The following is a 21,907-nucleotide window of genomic DNA, read 5'->3' on the forward strand; positions in this document are numbered from 1 at the left end:
ACCCCAGGCCCAGGGACGCTCATCATGCATACTCGTAAACCTCCCCACCCCAGGCCGAGGGACGCTCATCATGCATACTCGTGAACCTCCCCACCCCAGGCCCAGGGACGCTCATCATGCATACTCGTGAACCTCCCCACCCCAGGCCGAGGGACGCTCATCATGCATACTCGTGAACCTCCCCACCCCAGGCAGATGGACGCTCATCAGGCATACTCGTGAACCTCCCCACCCCAGGCCCAGGGACGCTCATCAGGCATACTCGTGAACCTCCCCACCCCAGGCCCAGGGACGCTCATCATGCATACTCGTGAACCTCCCCACCCCAGGCCGAGGGACGCTCATCAGGCATACTCCTGAACCTCCCCACCCCAGGCCCAGGGACGCTCATCATGCATACTCGTAAACCTCCCCACCCCAGGCCGAGGGACGCTCATCATGCATACTCGTGAACCTCCCCACCCCAGGCCGAGGGACGCTCATCATGCATACTCGTGAACCTCCCCACCCCAGGACGAGGGACGCTCATCATGCATACTCGTGAACCTCCCCACCCCAGGCCGAGGGACGCTCATCATGCAGACTCGTGAACCTCCCCACCCCAGGCCCAGGGACGCTCATCATGCATACTCGTGAACCTCCCCACCCCAGGCAGATGGACGCTCATCATGCATACTCGTAAATCTCCCCACCCCAGGCAGATGGACGCTCATCAGGCATACTCGTGAACCTCCCCACCCCATGCCCAGGGACGCTCATCAGGCATACTCGTGAACCTCCCCACCCCAGGCCGAGGGACGCTCATCATGCATACTCGTGAACCTCCCCACCCCAGGCCGAGGGACGCTCATCATGCATACTCGTGAACCTCCCCACCCCAGGCAGATGGACGCTCATCAGGCATACTCGTGAACCTCCCCACCCCAGGCCCAGGGACGCTCATCAGGCATACTCGTGAACCTCCCCACCCCAGGCCCAGGGACGCTCATCATGCATACTCGTGAACCTCCCCACCCCAGGCCGAGGGACGCTCATCAGGCATACTCCTGAACCTCCCCACCCCAGGCCCAGGGACGCTCATCATGCATACTCGTAAACCTCCCCACCCCAGGCCGAGGGACGCTCATCATGCATACTCGTGAACCTCCCCACCCCAGGCCCAGGGACGCTCATCATGCATACTCGTGAACCTCCCCACCCCAGGCCGAGGGACGCTCATCATGCATACTCGTGAACCTCCCCGCCCCAGGCCGAGGGACGCTCATCATGCATACTCGTGAACCTCCCCACCCCAGGCCCAGGGACGCTCATCATGCACACTCGTGAACCTCCCCACCCCAGGCAGATGGACGCTCATCATGCATACTCGTAAATCTCCCCACCCCAGGCAGATGGACGCTCATCAGGCATACTCGTGAACCTCCCCACCCCATGCCCAGGGACGCTCATCAGGCATACTCGTGAACCTCCCCACCCCAGGCCGAGGGACGCTCATCATGCATACTCGTGAACCTCCCCACCCCAGGCCGAGGGACGCTCATCATGCATACTCGTGAACCTCCCCACCCCAGGCAGATGGACGCTCATCAGGCATACTCGTGAACCTCCCCACCCCAGGCCCAGGGACGCTCATCATGCATACTCGTGAACCTCCCCACCCCAGGCCCAGGGACGCTCATCATGCATACTCGTGAACCTCCCCACCCCAGGCCAAATTTGATACTCGAATTTCGCTAAACATAATCCCGTGGATGAAGCAGATGTGAAACTGAAACTAATCAAATATCATCATTTTACTAATTATTTTCGGGATTAGTGGATCTGTAATTAACTGTATGAAGGAGTGTAGTCCTTCGCTATGACTGTGGAATTTATAAACTGGTATATATATACTCAACAACAAAAGTTCCCGTGACACCAATATTTTAGTGTATTTTTCAAACAAGTAAAGTTTGGTTTTCAATATTGTAGTACATGTATGGAATCAAGTCACAAAAACGCAACTGCTACAGAAAAGCATGCATTCCATGCAAAAGTTGACTTTTTTGCAAGCCCCATGCATTTCACTACCCAAATATGGGTATAAAAACATGTGCGTTAACGGGATTCCCTATTTCCATTTGCATTGTTTAGCATCATGCTGACAACAACCACTCAGAAAAACAACAAAATTACGCAATTATTCAACATTACGAAATGCCGCCTGTCCGAAAATGTGCGTCTGGAGGCATCGGTATGCTTGAAGCAGGATCGAGTCAACGTGATGTTGCAAGACAATTTAACGTCCACAGAAACACCATTTGGTGTTTATGGCAACGTTGGCAACAGACGAATGCAGTCAGAGACCATCCTCGGAGTGGCAGGCCACGCGTAACCACTAATCGACAAGACAACTGGATTCGAACAACACACTTACGAAATCGATTCCAGCCAGCAACAGTGACTGCAAGAAGCATCCCTGGCCTTCAACGAATATCTTCACAAACCGTACGTCGTCGCCTCAGATGTGCAGGGATTGTCACCGAAAGACCCACCAGACGTCCCATTTTGGCAGGAAACCACCGTCAAGCACGTCTACAGTGGTACAGACAGTATTTGTTTATGGGGAGGGGTTGTGTGTGCGTGTGCGTGCGCGTGTGCGCGTGCGTGTTGGTGTTGAAAACAGGTGTGTGCAGTTGGTTTTACGTCTGTAACACCATAAACGCAACACATATTGAAGTCAACTATTAAAAATAAATATGTAATAATAATATCTTCACAGACTTCACATTTAATATTTGACACAAACACTGGGGACAACAATCCAAAGTCGGTGACATCCGTTAGTGGGTTAATGGCACAGAAGTCTAGCCAGTATAAGCAGTCACACGCACACACACGCACGCACGCACGCACGCACGCACGCACGCAGAAGTGCATGCATGTCGCTTTATGAATGCAATAATCTTGAGTCTGACGTTAAGCCCCATTTCACCTCACTACATACTCCCCTGGTGAGATTACACGGAATTCCCTAATTTCCACGTTTCTACGTGTAAATTCTTGCCCCAGTTGAAACAACGGTAGAATACCCATCTACACTCTTCAAAAAAAAGAAACGCACGGGTAGATTTTCAGAAAATGTATTGTACCTAATAAAGTCGATATATTTAAATTAATATCATAGACACAAATATGAAATTTTGGAGCTCGATAGTCACATGTCGCTGTACAAAGGCACTGAAAACTGTTCATTGTCATATCACATAAGTCACAAGGTGGCGCTGAACTCAGTATCCCCTGTGACCGTGTAGACGTTCATCCTAGAGGTGTTCGACTGGGTTGAGATCTGGAGATCTCGACGGTCAGCGCAAGACGTTGATGTTGGCATTATGAAGGTAGTCTACCGTGACACGAGCTGTGTGCGAGCGTTGTGTGGAGCGTTGTTCTTTTAAAACAGCTCCCTCTGGCGGTCAATGATTGGAAGTAGATGATGTTGAAGAATTTGATTCATGTAGCGATTTGCTGTCACATTTTCCTGAACCACAACCAAGTCAGATCTCGTGGTGTAGGATATATCCCCCCCCCCCCCCCCCCCACACACACACACACACACGCCTCCCGCCCCCAACCCACACACACACCATGACACTACCTCTACCGAATTTGTCGAATTCACGTACACAATGTGGGGCAAAACGCTCATTCCGACGACAATAAACACGTTGTCTTCCATCTCGTCGGTGAAGAAGAAATCGTGATTCATCGCTAAACCACACTCGTCTCCAGTTTCTCAAATTCCAAGGCTGCATGTAAGGTATGGCACAAACGCTAGCGTCGCTGTCCATGCATCTGTTGCAAAACAGGGACGATGACTGGTCTTCTGGGTCGGATTCCAGCCTCGCGAAGATGGTTCCTGGCAGTCTGGTCCGATATCCTCCCCAAACCAGGGATGCGTCCTGCAGTTTCCGTAGCTGTGGCATTGCGATGACGTAGGTGGAACAGTCGAATGTAGCGATCCTGTGCAGGGGTGGTATCTCTTGTTCGGCCGGTTTTCGGACGGTCTGCAGTAGAATTGAACTGTGTGTATCGGTCACAAAGGTGGCAAATGGCGCTGTGGTGGACGTTGAAGTGGCGTGCAACAGAAGACTGCGATTCCCCTCTTTGGATACGTCCTATGGTGATGTTCCGATCGGCAGCGCTGAGTCTCGGCATTTTCGAACTTGAAAAATGTTGACAATTGAATGACAAATTATTGGCTTGTGCTTGCCTTTTTATAGCCACTACCACGAGTTATGGCATTCGTAACTTGCACGTGCATTTTGCTTTACTGTTTTCCTCCATGACATTTTTGAACAAGTGTGAAAACAATGCCGTTTAAGACATTGCAAATCGACAATGGCTGCGTTTTGACCCACCTTTTGTCGAATATCAGACCACCAACATTTTCCAATAACATATATCCAATTTATATACCGAATTTTTTGTGTAGTCAGGTTCAATATACTACATACTACGCGTGCGTTTCTTTTTTTTGAAGAGTGTAAAACATTATCCGCGCTGTTCATGACAGTTGTGACACACCCATACCCAGTTAGATACGGAGCCGATACCCGGGTAGATAAGGAGCCGATAGCGGGGTAGATAAGGAGGCGATACCGGGTAGATAAAGAGGCGATACCCGGATAGAAAAGGTGCCGATACCCGGATATATAAGGAGCCGATAGCAGGGTAGATAAGGAGACGATACCCGGGTAGATAAGTATGCGATACCCGGGTAGATAAGTATGCGATACCGGGGTAGATAAGGAGCCGATAGCGGGGTAGATAAGTATGCGATACCGGGTAGATAAGGAGCCGATATCAGGGTAGATACGGAAGCAATACCCAGGTAGATAAGGAGGCGATACCCAGTAAGTTAAGGAGCCGATAACCGTGTAGATAAGGAGGCGATGCCCGGGTAGATAAGGAGCCGATATACGGGTAGATACGGAGGCGATAACCAGGTTGATAAGGAGGCGATGCCCGGGTAGATAAGAAGCCGATAACCGGGTTGATAAGGAGCCGATAACCGGGTAGATAAGGAGCCGATAACCAGGTAGATAAGGAGCCGATAACCAGGTAGATAAGGAGGCGATGCCCGGGTAGATAAGGAGGCGATACCCGGGTAGATACGGAGGCAATACCTGGGTAGCCGATACCTAATTAGTAAAATAGCCGATACCCGGGTAGATAAGGAGCCGATAAGGGGCGGGTGAGGAGGGGGGAACGATGGAGTGGTGGAGTGGCGTGAGAAATCCAAATGTAGTATGTTGCAGGATACAAAATTCTAGTTCCGCCTTTGAAATAACTCCTTTAGTTTAAATTGAAAAGGTGCCCCAGCTAGTGAGATGAGATTCAGAACCTGATGAAAATCTAGAATTCCTTCATTTAGAGCTTTTGTATTACAGAAACGGCTGGGAGGGAGGGAAATGATGGGGTTCAGGGAATGTGAGACAAACTAATCGATACGGTACACGAACCATCAGCAGATAGTACGAAACAGTGGCAGCCAGTCAAATGGTGGCAAATATTATGCGCAGCTGCAGCTATAAATAGGAAAAAGGGATTTCCCAGAAGAAAGACAGGAGGTGAAATTTCGACATACTGATCATCGATTGAGCCAGCGGCAGCATGGGCGTCACACAGTCTGTGAGTGTTCAGCAGTTCCATTTGTCTAGATCTAGTTGTGTTGTGTGTTCCATCTGTCTAGATCTAGTTGTGTTGCGTGTTCCATCTGTCTAGGTCTAGTTCTCTGTGAGTGTTCAGCAGTTCCATCTGTCTAGATCTAGTTGTGTTGTGTGTTCCTCTGTCTAGGTCTAGTTGTGTTGTGTGTTCCATCTGTCTAGGTCTAGTTCTCTGTGAGTGTTCAGCAGTTCCATCTGTCTAGATCTAGTTGTGTTGTGTGTTCCTCTGTCTAGGTCTAGTTGTGTTGTATGTTCCATCTGTCTAGATCTAGTTGTGTTGTGTGTTCCTCTGTCTAGGTCTAGTTGTGTTGTGTGTTCCATCTGTCTAGGTCTAGTTGTCTGTGAGTGTTCAGCAGTTCCGTCTGTCTAGATCTGGTTGTGTTGTGTGTTTCTCTGTCTAGGTCTAGTTGTCTGTGAGTGTTCAGCAGTTCCGTCTGTCTAGATCTAGTTGTATTGTGTGTTCCATCTGTCTAGGTCTAGTTGTCTGTGAGTGTTCAGCAGTTCCACCTGTCTAGATCTAGTTGTGTTGTGTGTTCCATCTGTCTAGGTCTAGTTGTCTGTGAGTGTTCCGTAGTTCCGTCTGTCTAGATCTAGTTGTGTTGTGTGTTCCTCTGTCTAGGTCTAGTTGTGTTGTATGTTCCATCTGTCTAGGTCTAGTTGTGTTGTGTGTTCCTCTGTCTAGGTCTAGTTGTTTTGTGTGTTCCATCTGTCTAGGTCTAGTTGTCTGTGAGTGTTCAGCAGTGCCATCTGTCTAGGTCTAGTTGTCTGTGAGTGTTCAGCAGTTCCATCTGTCTAGGTCTGGTTCAGCAGTTCCGTCTGTCTAGATCTAGTTGTGTTGTGTGTTCCTCTGTCTAGGTCTAGTTGTGTTGTGTGTTCCATCTGTCTAGGTCTGGTTGTCTGTGAGTGTTCAGCAGTTCCATCTGTCTAGGTCTGGTTGTCTGTGAGTGTTCAGCAGTTCCGTCTGTCTAGATCTGGTTGTGTTGCGTGTTCCGTTGTCTAGGTCTAGTTGTCTGTGAGTGTTCAGCAGTTCCATCTGTCTAGGTCTGGTTGTCTGTGAGTGTTCAGCAGTTCCATCTGTCTTGGTCTGGTTTTCTGTGAGTGTTCAGCAGTTCCGTCTGTCTAGATCTAGTTGTGTTGTGTGTTCCTCTGTCTAGGTCTAGTTGTGTTGTGTGTTCCATCTGTCTAGGTCTAGTTGTCTGTGAGTGTCCAGCAGTTCCATCTGTCTAGGTCTGGTTGTCTGTGAGTATTCAGCAGTTCCGTCTGTCTAGATCTGGTTGAGTTGCGTGTTCTTCTGTCTAGGTCTAGTTGTCTGTGAGTGTTCAGCAGTTCCGTCTGTCTAGATCTGGTTGAGTTGCGTGTTCTTCTGTCTAGGTCTAGTTGTCTGTGAGTGTTCAGCAGTTCCATCTGTCTAGATCTGGTTGTGTTGTGTGTTCCGTCTGTCTAGGTCTGGTTGTCTGTGAGTGTTCGGCAGTTCCATCTGTCTAGATCTGGTTGTGTTGTGTGTTCCGTCTGTCTAGGTCTAGTTGTCTATGAGTGTTCGGCATCAGGTTTTCAATCTGTCTAGAGGATGTTCGTTTCCATTGTTTCAGTTCTTCATTACAATTTCTCATACATCTGAGAGACATGAGACCCTTGAACACCCGGGGTAGAATAGGTCTTTAGCAACCCACACTTGCCGTAAAAGGCGACTATGCAAGTCGTAAGAGGCGACTAACGAGATCGGGTGGTCAGGCTCGCTGACTTGGTTGATGCATGTCATCGTATCTCAATTGCGTGGATCGATGCTCATGATGTCAATCACAGGATTGTCTGGTCCAGACACGTTATATAGCTGGATCATTGTTGAGTGCGGCGTTAAACAACATGAAACAAACAAAACGGAGAGACATACTTATAGATGACTGTTCATTTTATTACTTGACTTTCAGGTTGGCAGAGCATGCCTGACTTACAGACACAACCAGTCCAAGTTCTTCTTATTCCGCTGTCAGCTACATGTAATTTCCCCACAGCTTCAAACATTCAGCTAACATAAATATCTTTTACCCAATGCTTCGAGGTTCATATATTAAGTGTTTCAAGGTATACTTACTTTTGTCTGACTAAATTCTTCACAATATGCTTACACTCCGTTAAATAATGCTTCAAGGTATGCTTACACTCCGTTAACTAATGCTTCAAGATATGCTTACACTCCGTTAACTAATGCTTCAAGATATGCTTACCCTCCGTTAACTAATGCTTCACAATATGCTTACACTCCGTTAACTAATGCTTCACGTTATCCATATATTACTTCAGCTATACACATCTCAATACGTTCTTGTTTGTACATATTTTTTTCTTGTTTTAACTTATTGATTCAAGATATCTGCACATATAAAAGACTTAAAGCTTCCAAATATTCATACTTCCATTTGACTAAATACTTCAGGAGATAGTCCTTAACATAAATGTTTCAAGATATACCCACATCCCTTCAAAATATACATGAATTCCTTTATCTTAATGCTTCAAAATATACATGTATTCCTTTATCTAAATGCTTCAAAATAGACATGAATTCCTTTATCTAAATACTTCAAAATATACATATATTCCTTTATCTAAATGCTTTAAAATAGACATGAATTCCTTTATCTAAATGCTTCAAAATATACATGTATTCCTTTATCTAAATGCTTCAAAATATACATGAATTCCTTTATCTAAATGCTTCAAAATAGACATGAATTCCTTTATCTAAATGCTTCAAAATATACATGAATTCCTTTATCTAAATGCTTCAAAATATACATGAATACCTTTATCTAAATGCTTCAAAATAGACATGAATTCCTTTATCTAAATGCTTCAAAATATACATGTATTCCGTTATCTTAATGCTTCAAAATATACATGAATACCTTTATCTAAATGCTTCAAAATATTAATGAATTCCTTTATCTAAATGCTTCAAAATATACATGAATTCCTTTATCTAAATGCTTCAAAATAGACATGAATACCTTTATCTAAATGCTTCAAAATAGACATGAATTCCTTTATCTAAATGCTTCAAAATAGACATGAATACCTTTATCTAAATGCTTCAAAATATACATGAATTCCTTTATCTAAATGCTTCAAAATATACATGAATACCTTTATCTAAATGCTTCAAAATATACATGAATACCTTTATCTAAATGCTTCAAAATATACATGAATTCCTTTATCTAAATGCTTTAAAATATACACGAATACCTTTATCTAAATGCTTCAAAATATACATGTATTCCTTTATCTAAATGCTTCATGGCGCAGGTATTTGTCAACCAGCCAGTACATGATTAAATATAAAATTCCTCACACACTGTTTCCTTAATTACACCTTGTCAACCACCCAGTACATGATTAAATATAAAATCCTTCACAACCTGTTTCCTTAATTACACCTTGTCAACCACCCTGTACATGATTAAATATAAAATCCCTCACAATCTGTTTCCTTAATTACACCTTGTCAACCACCCTGTACATGATTAAATACACAATCCCTCACAATCTGTTTCCTTAATTACACCTTGTCAACCACCCTGTACATGATTAAATACAAAATCCCTCACAATCTGTTTCCTTAATTACACCTTGTCAACCAGCCAGTACATGATTAAATATAAAATCCCTCACAATCTGTTTCCTTAATTACACCTTGTCAACCACCCTGTACATGATTAAATACAAAATCCCTCACAATCTGTTTCCTTAATTACACCTTGTCAACCAGCCAGTACATGATTAAATATAAAATCCCTCACAATCTGTTTCCTTAATTACCCCTTGTCAACCACCCTGTACATGATTAAATACAAAATCCCTCACAACCTGTTTCCTTAATTACACCTTGTCAACCAGCCAGTACATGATTAAATATAAAATCCTTCACAACCTGTTTCCTTAATTACACCTTGTCAACCACCCAGTACATGATTAAATATAAAATCCCTCACAATCTGTTTCCTTAATTACACCTTGTCAACCAGCCAGTACATGATTAAATACAAAATCCCTCACAACCTGTTTCCTTAATTACACCTTGTCAACTAGCCAGTACATGATTAAATATAAAATCAGACAATCCAGTGACTAATATCATGGACAGCGATCCACGCAAATGGGATACAATGACATGCTCGCTGACTTGGTTGATGCATGTCATCGATCCCAATTGCGTGGATCGATGCTCATGATATCAATCACTGGATTGTAAGGTCCAGACTCAATTATTTACAGACCGCCGTCATATAGCTAGAATATTGTTGAGTGCGGCGTAAAACAACTAACCAACCATCAAGTGCATTATGGAATATATTTTCCGCATATGCACATTAAACTTTTCACTTCGATCATTACGTATTGTGTAGGTTGGTGTCTGGTGCAGTTGTCAGGCTTTCAGGAATGTTATTGTCTACCTCTCTCAGCCACCGAGGCTTCCACAAATATTAAAGTCCGACAACTGGTAGTCTAGATCACGTACTTTGTGTACCCCTCTGACAAGTGTGAATTGGCACGGCTCCCATGGCCGAGAGCTATGAATACACAATGCCATTTAGAAAGTGGTCAAATGAAACAAATGTTATATTTACACAATGCCATTTAGATACTGCTTCTCAGCGGTCTCTCTCACGCGTCTTTTACCACAGATCTATATTTATTCACAGACTGCCATTATTTACAGACTGCCACCATATAGCTGGAATATTGCTGGAATAACAACAAACAAACAAACAAACAAAAACACAAAAAACACATGGGTGTTATCGATGAAGACCACGTTCAGGGACAAATGCACTGTTGATAAGTTTCCCTTGTGGGAGAAGGGTGTACACATTTGACAAAACACAAGTCATAACTGTACGTGGTTCATTTCATACAATGCAAAAATCAAGCAGTTCCTTTGAAGATTTACATGGTATTAATTCTACTCGTTTCAAAAACTTCAAAATCCTAAAAAGTGTAAAAAACATCAGAATATTGGTACAGTTAAATGATAATTTTATTTCTAGTTCACAGTATGTTTTATTGATATCCAGATCAGTGACAAGCCAGAGCTAGTGTACAAGAAAGTCGATCTTCCTGAGGACTCCAAGCACAAACTTGCGTTTGTCCTGGAAAATGTCCTGTCTCCAGCGGTAAGAAACATACAACAGTGTAGAAAATAACATTCAGGCCACCGAAACAATACATAATGAGTATTTTTTACAACCACAACCAAAAAGGACCGCCTTACCTATACTTAGAGAGTATTTGTCACAACCAGTATCAGAAAGCTCATGTAATTATGACTAGTATTTGTCACCCTTCCCTACTGTAACCCCGTCAACTGTTGATACAATCTATCTCTGTCCAATCCACTACACCTCTAACCACCTCCACTACACCTCTATCACCCCCGTTTCATCCACCCCACCCCAAACGTCACTGTACTCCATCTATCCCCATTCACCACCCCCCCCCCCCCCTTCGCCATAACACCCCATCCATATCCACTGCACTACACCCCTCCCTGTTTCACCTCTTCCCTTCCCCAGTACACTCCACCCCTCCCTGTTTCACCTCTTCCCTTCCTCACTACACTCCACCCCTCCCTGTTTCACCTCTTCCCTTCCTCACTACTCCCCACCCCTCCCTGTTTCACCTCTTCCCTTCCTCACTACACTCCACCCCTCCCTGTTTCACCTCCACCCTTCCTCACTACACTACACCCCTCCCTGTTTCACCTCTTCCCTTCCTCACTACTCCCCACCCCTCCCTGTTTCACCTCTTCCCTTCCTCACTACACTCCACCCCTCCCTGTTTCACCTCTTCCCTTCCTCACTACACTCCACCCCTCCCTGTTTCACCTCCACCCTTCCTCACTACACTACACCCCTCCCTGTTTCACCTCTTCCCTTCCTCACTACTCCCCACCCCTCCCTGTTTCACCTCTTCCCTTCCTCACTACTCCCCACCCCTCCCTGTTTCACCTCTTCCCTTCCTCACTACACTACACCCCTCCCTGTTTCACCTCTTCCCTTCCTCACTACACTCCACCCCTCCCTGTTTCACCTCTTCCCTTCCCCACTACTCCCCACCCCTCCCTGTTTCACCTCTTCCCTTCCTCACTACTCCCCACCCCTCCCTGTTTCACCTCTTCCCTTCCCCACTACTCCCCACCCCTCCCTGTTTCACCTCTTCCCTTCCTCACTACTCCCCATCCCTCCCTGTTTCACCTCTTCCCTTCCCCACTACTCCCCACCCCTCCCTGTTTCACCTCTTCCCTTCCCCACTACTCCCAACCCCTCCCTGTTTCACCTCTTCCCTTCCCCACTTCTCCCCACCCCTCCCTGTTTCACCTCTTCCCTTCCCCACTACTCCCCACCCCTCCCTGTTTCACCTCTTCCCTTCCCCACTACTCCCCACCCCTCCCTGTTTCACCTCTTCCCTTCCTCACTACTCCCCACCCCTCCCTGTTTCACCTCTTCCCTTCCTCACTACTCCCCACCCCTCCCTGTTTCACCTCTTCCCTTCCTCACTACTCCCCACCCCTCCCTGTTTCACCTCTTCCCTTCCCCACTACTCCCCACCCCTCCCTGTTTCACCTCTTCCCTTCCTCACTACTCCCCACCCCTCCCTGTTTCACCTCTTCCCTTCCTCACTACTCCCCACCCCTCCCTGTTTCACCTCTTCCCTTCCCCACTACTCCCCATCCCTCCCTGTTTCACCTCTTCCCTTCCCCACTACTCCCCACCCCTCCCTGTTTCACCTCTTCCCTTCCCCACTACTCCCCATCCCTCCCTGTTTCACCTCTTCCCTTCCCCACTTCTCCCCATCCCTCCCTGTTTCACCTCTACCCTTCCCCACTACACTCCACCCCTCCCTGTTTCACCTCTACCCTTCCCCACTACTCCCCATCCCTCCCTGTTTCACCTCTTCCCTTCCTCACTACTCCCCACCCCTCCCTGTTTCACCTCTTCCCTTCCCCACTACTCCCCATCCCTCCCTGTTTCACCTTTTCCCTTCCCCACTTCTCCCAACCCCTCCCTGTTTCACCTCTTCCCTTCCCCACTACTCCCAACCCCTCCCTGTTTCACCTCTTCCCTTCCCCACTTCTCCCAACCCCTCCCTGTTTCACCTCTTCCCTTCCCCACTTCTCCCCATCCCTCCCTGTTTCACCTCTTCCCTTCCCCACTACTCCCCACCCCTCCCTGTTTCACCTCTTCCCTTTCCCACTACTCCCCACCCCTCCCTGTTTCACCTCTTCCCTTCCCCACTACTCCCCATCCCTCCCTGTTTCACCTCTTCCCTTCCCCACTTCTCCCCATCCCTCCCTGTTTCACCTCTACCCTTCCCCACTACACTCCACCCCTCCCTGTTTCACCTCTACCCTTCCCCACTACTCCCCATCCCTCCCTGTTTCACCTCTTCCCTTCCTCACTACTCCCCACCCCTCCCTGTTTCACCTCTTCCCTTCCCCACTACTCCCCATCCCTCCCTGTTTCACCTTTTCCCTTCCCCACTACTCCCCACCCCTCCCTGTTTCACCTCTTCCCTTCCCCACTACTCCCCACCCCTCCCTGTTTCACCTCTACCCTTCCCCACTCCACTCCACCCCTCCCTGTTTCACCTCCACCCTTCCCCAGTACACTCCACCCCTCCCTGTTTCACCTCCACCCTTCCCCAGTACACTCCGCCCCTCCCTGTTTCACCTCCACCCTTCCCCAGTACACTCAATCCCTCCCTGTTTCACCTCTACCCTTCCCCACTTGACTCCACCCATCCCTGTTTCACCTCTACCCTTCCCCGCTACACTCCGCCCCTCCCTGTTTCACCTCCACCCTTCCCCAGTACACTCAAACCCTCCCTGTTTCACCTCTACCCTTCCCCACTCCACTCCACCCCTCCCTGTTTCACCTCCACCCTTCCCCACTCCACTCCACCCCTCCCTGTTTCACCTCTACCCTTCCCCACTTGACTCCACCCATCCCTGTTTCACCTCTACCCTTCCCCACTACACTCCACCCCTCCCTGTTTCGACTCAACAGGCGGAGATTAATTATTTCTTATGGAATGTCAGTGGTTCATCGAGAAGACCGAGAAGAAAGGGTACAAAAGAGCTCTGATCAATCTTGGCAAAGGGTATGTAAAATGGAGTTCATTCTTGTACTGTTCTATCGATGGAAAATATATCACATACAGGACACATCACTAAGGAAACATGTGATAATTCCTTGTACTCACGGTGGTAGATATATCAGATACAAGACACATCACTAAGAAAACATGTGACAGTTCCTTGTAGTTTCGGTGGTAGATATATCAGATACCAGACACATCACTTAGGAAACATGTGATAATTCCTTGTGGCAATTTCTTGTACTGAATGTGGTGAAGTCGTTACATCACTGTACAGCTGTACTTGACTGAGGTAAGGTGGCAACATCACTGTACAGATGTATCTGAATGAGGTGGGGTGGCTACATCACTGTACAGCTGTACTTGAATGAGGTGGGTGGCTACACCACTGTACAGCTGTACCTGAATGAGGTGGCTACATCACTGTACAGCTGTACTTGAATGAGGTGGGATGGCTCCATCATTGTACAGCTGTACCCGAATGAGGTGGGATGGCTACATCATTGTACAGCTGTACCCGAATGAGGTGGGATGGCTACATCATTGTACAGCTGTACTTGAATGAGGTGGGGTGGCTACATCACTGTACAGCTGTACCCGAATGAGGTGAGGTGGCTACACCACTGTACAGCTGTACCCAAATGAGGTGAGGTGGCTACATCACTGTACAGCTGTACCTGAATGAGGTGAGGTGGCTACATCCATGTTCAGCTGTACTTGAATGAGGTGAGGTGGCTACACCACTGTACAGCTGTACCCAAATGAGGTGAGGTGGCTACATCACTGTACAGCTGTACCTGAATGAGGTGAGGTGGCTACATCCATGTTCAGCTGTACTTGAATGAGGTGAGGTGGCTACATCACTGTACAGCTGTACCTGAATGAGGTGGGGTGGCTACATCACTGTACAGCTGTATCTGAATGAGATGAGCTGGCTACATCACTGTACAGTTGTACTTGAATGAGGTGGGCTTGCTACATCACTGTACAGCTGTACTTGACTGAGGTCAAGGAAACATGTGGCAATTTTTTGTACTGAAGGTGGTAGATATATCAGATACAATACACATCACTAAGGAAACATGTGACAGTTCCTTGTACTGAAGGTGGTAGATATATCAGATACAAGACACATCACTAAGGAAACATGTGACAATTCCTTGTACTGAAGGTGGTAGATATATCAGATACAAGACACATCACTAAGGAAACATGTGACAATTCCTTGTACTGTAGGTGGTAGATATATCAGATACAAGACACATCACTTAGGAAACATGTGACAGTTCCTTGTACTGAAGGTGGTAGATATATCAGATACAAGACACATCACTAAGGAAACATGTGACAATTCCTTGTACTGAAGGTGGTAGATATATCAGATACAAGACACATCACTAAGGAAACATGTGACAGTTCCTTGTACTGTAGGTGGTGATGAGGGAGAAGTTTTCTGATATATTGAACGTGACATTATACATTATATGCCGGAAATGTTTAGATGGAAGTTAATGCTGAGCTTTTTCCAGTCAAGAAGTGGCAGCTGTGGTGAGAAATAGTTCCCGATACATGTGGGACTCGAGGAAGGTGTCGGAGAAGCTCTGGAACAGGATGAAGACATATGTCCCCGAAGTGTTCAAAGGGAGGAGGGCTTTGGGTCTGAATGAAAGGTAGATTGCAGTTGTGTGTCTTCCCCATAAGGGTATTTTGATTATATCAGTGTTGTCTTTCTGTTGGTTACTAAGGGACAGACCATTTTATAGTCTAGGGGGGGGAGGGGGAGGAACCAAGGACTGTGTGTCGAGAGTCGATATGTTTTACCTGCAGCTGCGAAATCAGATATTTGTTTATCTAAATAATTGAGCCTGATTTTTTTAAAGAAAAACAACACTGTATTTTTGTGGCAGGCCATTTCATGTGTACCCAATAAAAATCACAGTCTTATAATAGGTCCTGGATTAATACGCCGACCCTCATTGTCTACTGTCGAGTAATAAGGATCTCTGTCTCAAGGCTTCGCTTCCTCCGCTACGAACCTGGAGAATATTTCAGGATTCACAAGGATGGGATCTACACAAGGAAAAACATGGAGCGAAGCTACATCACTGTACAGCTGTACTTGAATGAGGTGAGGTGGCTACATCACTGTACAGCTGTACCTGAAAGAGGTGGGCCGGTTACACCATTGTACAGCTATACTTGAATGAGGTGAGGTTGTTACACCATGGTACAGCTGTACATGAATGCGATGAGGTGGCTACATAACTGTACAGCTGTACCTGAATGAGGTGAGGTGGCTACACCACTGTACAGCTGTACCTGAATGAGATGGGGTGGTTACACCATTGTACAGCTGTACCTGAATGAGGTGAGGTGGCTACACCACTGTACAGCTGTACCTGAATGAGGTGAGGTGGCTACACCACTGTACAGCTGTACCTGAATGAGATGGGGTGGTTACACCATTGTACAGCTGTACCTGAATGAGGTGAGGTGGCTACACCACTGTACAGCTGTACCTGAATGAGGTGGGGTGGTTACACCATTGTACAGCTGTACTTGAATGAGGTGAGGTGGCTACACCACTGTACAGCTGTACCTGAATGAGATGGGGTGTCTACATTACTGTACAGCTGTATCCAAATGATGTGAGGTGGCTACACCATTGTACAGCTGTACCTAACTGTGGTGAGGTGGCTACACCCCTGTACAGCTGTACTTGAATGAGGTGGTGTGGCTACATCACTGTACAGCTGTACCTGAATGAGGTGAGGTGGCTACATCACTGTACAGCTGTACCTGAATGAGGTGAAGTGGCTACATCACTGTACAGCTGTACGTGAATGAGGTGGGGTGGCTACATCTCTGTACAGCTGTACCTGAATGAGGTGAAGTGGCTACATCACTGTACAGCTGTACCTGAATGAGGTGGGGTGGCTACATCACTGTACAGCTGTACCTGAATGAGGTGGGGTGGTTACACCATTGTACAGCTGTACCTGAATGAGGTGGGGTGGCTACATCACTGTACAGCTGTACCTGAATGAGGTGGGGTGGCTACATCACTGTACAGCTGTACCTGAATGAGGTGAGGTGGCTACACCCCTGTACAGCTGTACTTGAATGAGGTGGGGTGGCTACATCACTGTACAGCTGTACCTGAATGAGGTGGGGTGGTTACACCATTGTACAGCTGTACTTGAATGAGGTGAGGTGGCTACATCACTGTACAGCTGTACCTGAATGAGGTGAGGTGGCTACATCACTTTACAGCTGTACCTGAAAGAGGTGGGCCGGTTACACCATTGTACAGCTATACTTGAATGAGGTGAGGTTGTTACACCATGGTACAGCTATACCTGAATGAGGTGAGGTGGCTACACCACTGTACAGCTGTACCTGAATGAGGTTGGGTGGTTACACCATTGTACAGCTGTACTTGAATGAGGTGGGTTGTCTACATTACTGTACAGCTGTACCTGAATGAGGTGGGGTGTCTACATTACTGTACAGCTGTATCCAAATGAGGTGAGGTGGCTACACCATTGTACAGCTGTACCTAACTGTGGTGAGGTGGCTACACCCCTGTACAGCTGTATTTGAATGAGGTGGGGTGGCTACATCACTGTACAGCTGTACCTGAATGAGGTGAGGTGGCTACATCACAGTACAGCTGTACCTGAATGAGGTGAAGTGGCTACATCACTGTACAGCTGTACCTGAATGAGGTGAGGTGGCTACATCACTGTACAGCTGTACCTGAATGAGGTGAAGTGGCTACATCACTGTACAGCAGTACGTGAATGAGGTGGGGTGGCTACATCTCTGTACAGCTGTACCTGAATGAGGTGAAGTGGCTACATCACTGTACAGCTGTACCTGAATGAGGTAGGGTGGTTACATCATTGTACAGCTGTACCTGACTGGTGAGGTGGCTACATCACTGTACAGCTGTACCTGAATGAGGTGGGGTGGTTACACCATTGTACAGCTGTACTTGAATGAGGTGAGGTGGCTACATCACAGTACAGCTGTACCTGAATGAGGTGAGGTGGCTTCATCACTGTACAGCTGTACTTGAATGAGGTGGCAGGGGTGGCTACATCACTGTACAGCTGTATCTGAATGAGGTGGGTGGCTACATCATTGTACAGCTGTATCTGAATGAGACGAGGGTGGCTTTGCTACATCACTGTACAGCTGTACTTGACTAAGGTGAGTGGGATGGCTTCATCATTTTCGACGTCTCCTCTCAAACCCGTGTTTTTAAGAAGCTGGCAGCGTGTGTAGATTACGCTGAAATTCAGATCCAGGAGACTTTACTGCTTTCAACATTGAGATTATTGAAAACTAAGACCGGTTATTCTCGAGCATTGCAGTTGTATATTTACAGGGCTTCCAAGGAGGATGCACAACGTTCTTTTCCAGTGATGCTTTACAAAAGGTGCCAGTTGTCCCAAAGAAAGGTACAGTAGTACAATAGTTACAGAATATTCCACCCGTCCGTTAGCTGTAAACCTACAAACTCTTCTTCATCTTCATAATGACTACACTTATCAATATCAAATTACCACGCCACGCCTCGCCTCCACTCACCACCGCACCACACCACACGTTGTACAGTTCCGAACAAAAAGAAACTGGTATTTAATTTTTAAATTTGTTCTAGAACAAATACATTGACACATAACTGTTACGTTCAAAATATATGCGTGTTTTGAAGCAGTGCCAGAGGGATCGAAGTACCTTGTCTCTTATCCCACCCCTACCACGCCAGAATGGTCCATGACGTTTGATTTCATTTGCTTCATCTGAATGTGTTCGACACGTATTAACTATATATTTGTGCTACAATTATTTCCTGTTTCATTCACAAAATGTCCATGCAAAGAAAATCTGCGTCTCCCCTCCAGACCTTAATCACAGCAATATTTGTATTCTATTGTGTATGTCAATGTTTATAACTTTTCATTATAACTAGTCCTGTTCATCTGTTGTACTCTGCCCCCTGTGGGGGGGCGGTCGGGTAGCCTAGTGGTTAAAGCGTTCGCTCGTCAAGCCGAAGACCCGGGTTCGATTCCCGACATGGGTACAATGTATGAAGCCCATTTCTGGTGTCCCCCGCCGTGATTTTGCTGGAATATTGCTCAAAGCGGCGTAAAACCAAACTCACTCACTCACTCACTGCCCCCTGTGCGTGTTGTCTTCTTCTTCTGCCTGTAGCACATGATAGTAGCAGGTGTGAAAGAGTTGCTTTGGCTTATGAACATCGCACAAAGAAACATTCAAGCAGGTCTATCTTTCAGTCATTGTAAAAATATCCCAAACGTATAGAAAAAGTTAATACAAGAAGATGTTCAGATGAATATTAATTGTATCCTTATGGAAGGGTCGCTGTAAGATGGGCTGGGTTGTCAAAAGCTGGGGTGTCGTCACACAAGCTTTATATCACCGAAGAAAGGCGAGCTTGTACCTCTGGTGAAGGTAGTTGCTTCAGTATTGTACGCCTTATAGTGATGCAGACTGAAAAAAGCCCATTGATGCAGGTTTGAAAACATTGTGGGATTCGTCCATGTTGTGTAGAAAGAAGTAAGAACACATTGATGCAAGTTGCTGGTAAACTACTAGATGTGTTGCTGTATTTTGATGTTTGACCTTACGCCTGTCACCGTCCCCTGCAGGGTCAGCGCTGATATTCCAACACGACATTCTCCACGAGGGGTCGGAGGTGACGGAGGGACTGAAGTACGCGGTCAGGACAGACGTCATGTACTCGGCAGAGCGAGTAACAGATTCTCCGAGGATGAAGTAAACTCCCTGACATGATGAAGTAAACCCCCTGACATGATGAAGTAAACTCCCTGACATGATGAAGTAAATTCCCCAACATGATGATGTAAACTCCCTGACATGATGAAGTAAACTCCCTGACATGATGAAGTAAACTCCTCTAGGATGAAGTAAACTCCTCTAGGATGAAGTAAACTCCCTGACATGATGAAGTTAACTCCCAAACATGATGAAGTAAACTCCCCGTCAGTTTACATTGCACTATATGATATACCAGTTTATGTTGACATCTTTAGTGCATCCTGTTGACATCATTAGTGCATCCTGTTGATTGTTTAGTGAATGTTATGTAGCCAGCTACAAAAGTATCAGTTGTGTGCCTTCAGCAGTGCCGCTGTGGTACTCTCCCTACATTAGACACCCAACCAGTGCATGTCGTCATCCCCAGGAGTCACGCAGACCACTGGTTGATAGCATGAGCAATGTCCACTTCGTTGGCACGACGACACACAATCTGTTGTGTCACTCCTGTGCCCACGAGATCCTCATCCTGTCTTAACTGCGATGGACGTGCGTGTGTGTCGAGGAAGGGGGTGGGGATGGGGCTGGGGGTGGGGGTGGGGGTCGTGGGTTAAGGGTTAAGGGGGTACGTCTGACAGTGATATCTGCTCAAAGACAGTAAAGGTGACAAGACAGTGAAGGGGTCCAAGTTTTCCAGGCATAAAAAAATCTTCTTCTGAATGCAACTTGTCCAAATTTCTCCAGTAAGTAGGCAGGCTTACATTTACATATTTATGCCGATCAGTTATATCTGCTTTCACGTGATTGGTCGAATTTCAGTGTCATTTCTGCAGTTATTGATGGATTCACATTAACACATCGGTGATGTATGTATATTTTTGTGTGAAGTAATTGGCTGAATTTCCAATGGTATCAACTCCATCGAATGTTGCCTGAGATGAAGTTGTTGTCGTTATTGTGACCTTGTTCAAACCCTTCCGGGTATTTTCTATTTCTGGTTTTGGTATTAAACGTTTCCACATGATAGTATTGTTTCACTTCCACAGCCGTAACACAACAAGAGTGAATGAGTATAGTTTTAAGCCACTTTTAGCACTATTCCAGCAATGTCACGGCGGGATGAGAAGGATGTCGTTCACGTTATTTGATCAGGGCGCACGTGACGTGTCAGGCATGGAGCAGGCCATGTTCGTCATTATATAAACAGTAAACACGTTTGAAATGTTTAACAACAACAATGGTGTCCCCAAAAATGTTAAATGCATTAGAATCCATTTATTCCTGTGTTTAAAGCTGTGTTAAGATCAGAAATTGTTTTACAGAATGTTTTGATTGCCCTCTAGGCTGCGTAATGAGTCCATTTTTATTTTCTATTTTTATAAACGACTTAGCTTTGTATATAGAATCAACATGCACTCCAGGTGTGCAGCTACACCCTGACACTGTACAGATGTTCCTATTGTTGTTTGCTGATGATGTTGCATTTATTGCTGATACTGTGTATGGCCTTCAAAAACGCATAAAAGCTCTGGAAAGTTTTTGTAGTAACCATCATCTAACAGTCAACTTGGATAAAACTAAGGTAGTGGTATTTAAAAATTGGGGTATTTTATCAAAATATGAAAAGTGGTATTACGAGGGTCAAAAACTTCAGTGTGTAAGTTCTATTAAATATCTCGGTACCATTCTTTCAAAAACTCTCTCCTGGTCTTTGCATGTTAATAGTGCTGCTTTACAAGCTAAAAAGGTCCTATTTGGTGTCATTAAATCTCTAAAATTGCTTCAACCTCTTCCTTATGCCTTGTTTTTCAAAACATTTTATTCTAAAATATCTCCAATTCTTTTATACGGTGCCGAGATTTGGGGCGTAGATACTTACAAAGAATTAGAGCAAACCCAGGTACTAGCATGTAAACGCTTTCTTGGGCTTAAACAATCTTCATCAAATCATGTGGTTAGGGGGGGAATGCGAAAGGTATCCTATGTACATATGTGCTTATAAGCGTGTAGTTACTTATTGGTACAGAATTTTACATTTGCCTGAAAATAGATTAGTTAAGAAATAATATAGATTATTAGTACTTAATGTTAAACATGGTAAGATCAACTGGGTCTCTAAAATCAAACACATTCTCTACTCGTTTGTTTTTGGCTACATATGGGAGATGCAATTTAGTAATAATAGTAGAAGTTTTATTTCGGAATTTGTAAACCGTTTAAAAGCCTCATCTGAG

General features: G+C 45.9%; 1 protein-coding gene across 2 annotated transcripts; it reads left to right on the forward strand.

Annotated features, from left to right (window-relative positions):
- Positions 1-7,639: 7,639 nt before the first annotated feature.
- On the forward strand, positions 7,640-20,233 carry LOC139467162 (uncharacterized). 2 transcript variants are annotated; one of them, XM_071248883.1, is made up of 7 exons: positions 7,640-7,787; positions 10,781-10,878; positions 13,794-13,865; positions 15,392-15,532; positions 15,876-15,990; positions 18,256-18,328; positions 19,544-20,233. In XM_071248883.1, exons 1-7 carry the CDS (start codon positions 7,755-7,757, stop codon positions 19,672-19,674), a joined length of 663 nt encoding a protein of 220 aa, XP_071104984.1. In that variant the 5' UTR covers positions 7,640-7,754; the 3' UTR covers positions 19,675-20,233. The 2 variants fall into 2 exon arrangements, with proteins under 2 accessions (XP_071104984.1, XP_071104983.1); XM_071248882.1 differs by lacking the exons at positions 7,640-7,787; positions 10,781-10,878 and having other exon boundaries at positions 13,316-13,865; positions 15,813-15,990.
- Positions 20,234-21,907: the final 1,674 nt, after the last annotated feature.

Source organism: Haliotis cracherodii, unplaced genomic scaffold (assembly GCF_022045235.1).
Source record: "Haliotis cracherodii isolate W230 unplaced genomic scaffold, xgHalCrac1.p SCAF_19, whole genome shotgun sequence".
Taxonomy (NCBI): domain Eukaryota; kingdom Metazoa; phylum Mollusca; class Gastropoda; order Lepetellida; family Haliotidae; genus Haliotis; species Haliotis cracherodii.

What these genes read in the sequence shown, in the direction of transcription:
- LOC139467162 (XM_071248883.1), top strand. Translation starts at nt 7,755, where the DNA reads ATGCTTCGAGGTTCATATATTAAGTGTTTCAAG. An exon ending in CTGATCAATCTTGGCAAAGG is followed by an intron (nt 13,866 to 15,391) that starts GTATGTAAAATG and finishes AGCTTTTTCCAG; the next exon opens with TCAAGAAGTGGCAGCTGTGG. An exon ending in GCCAGTTGTCCCAAAGAAAG is followed by an intron (nt 18,329 to 19,543) that starts GTACAGTAGTAC and finishes CGTCCCCTGCAG; the next exon opens with GGTCAGCGCTGATATTCCAA.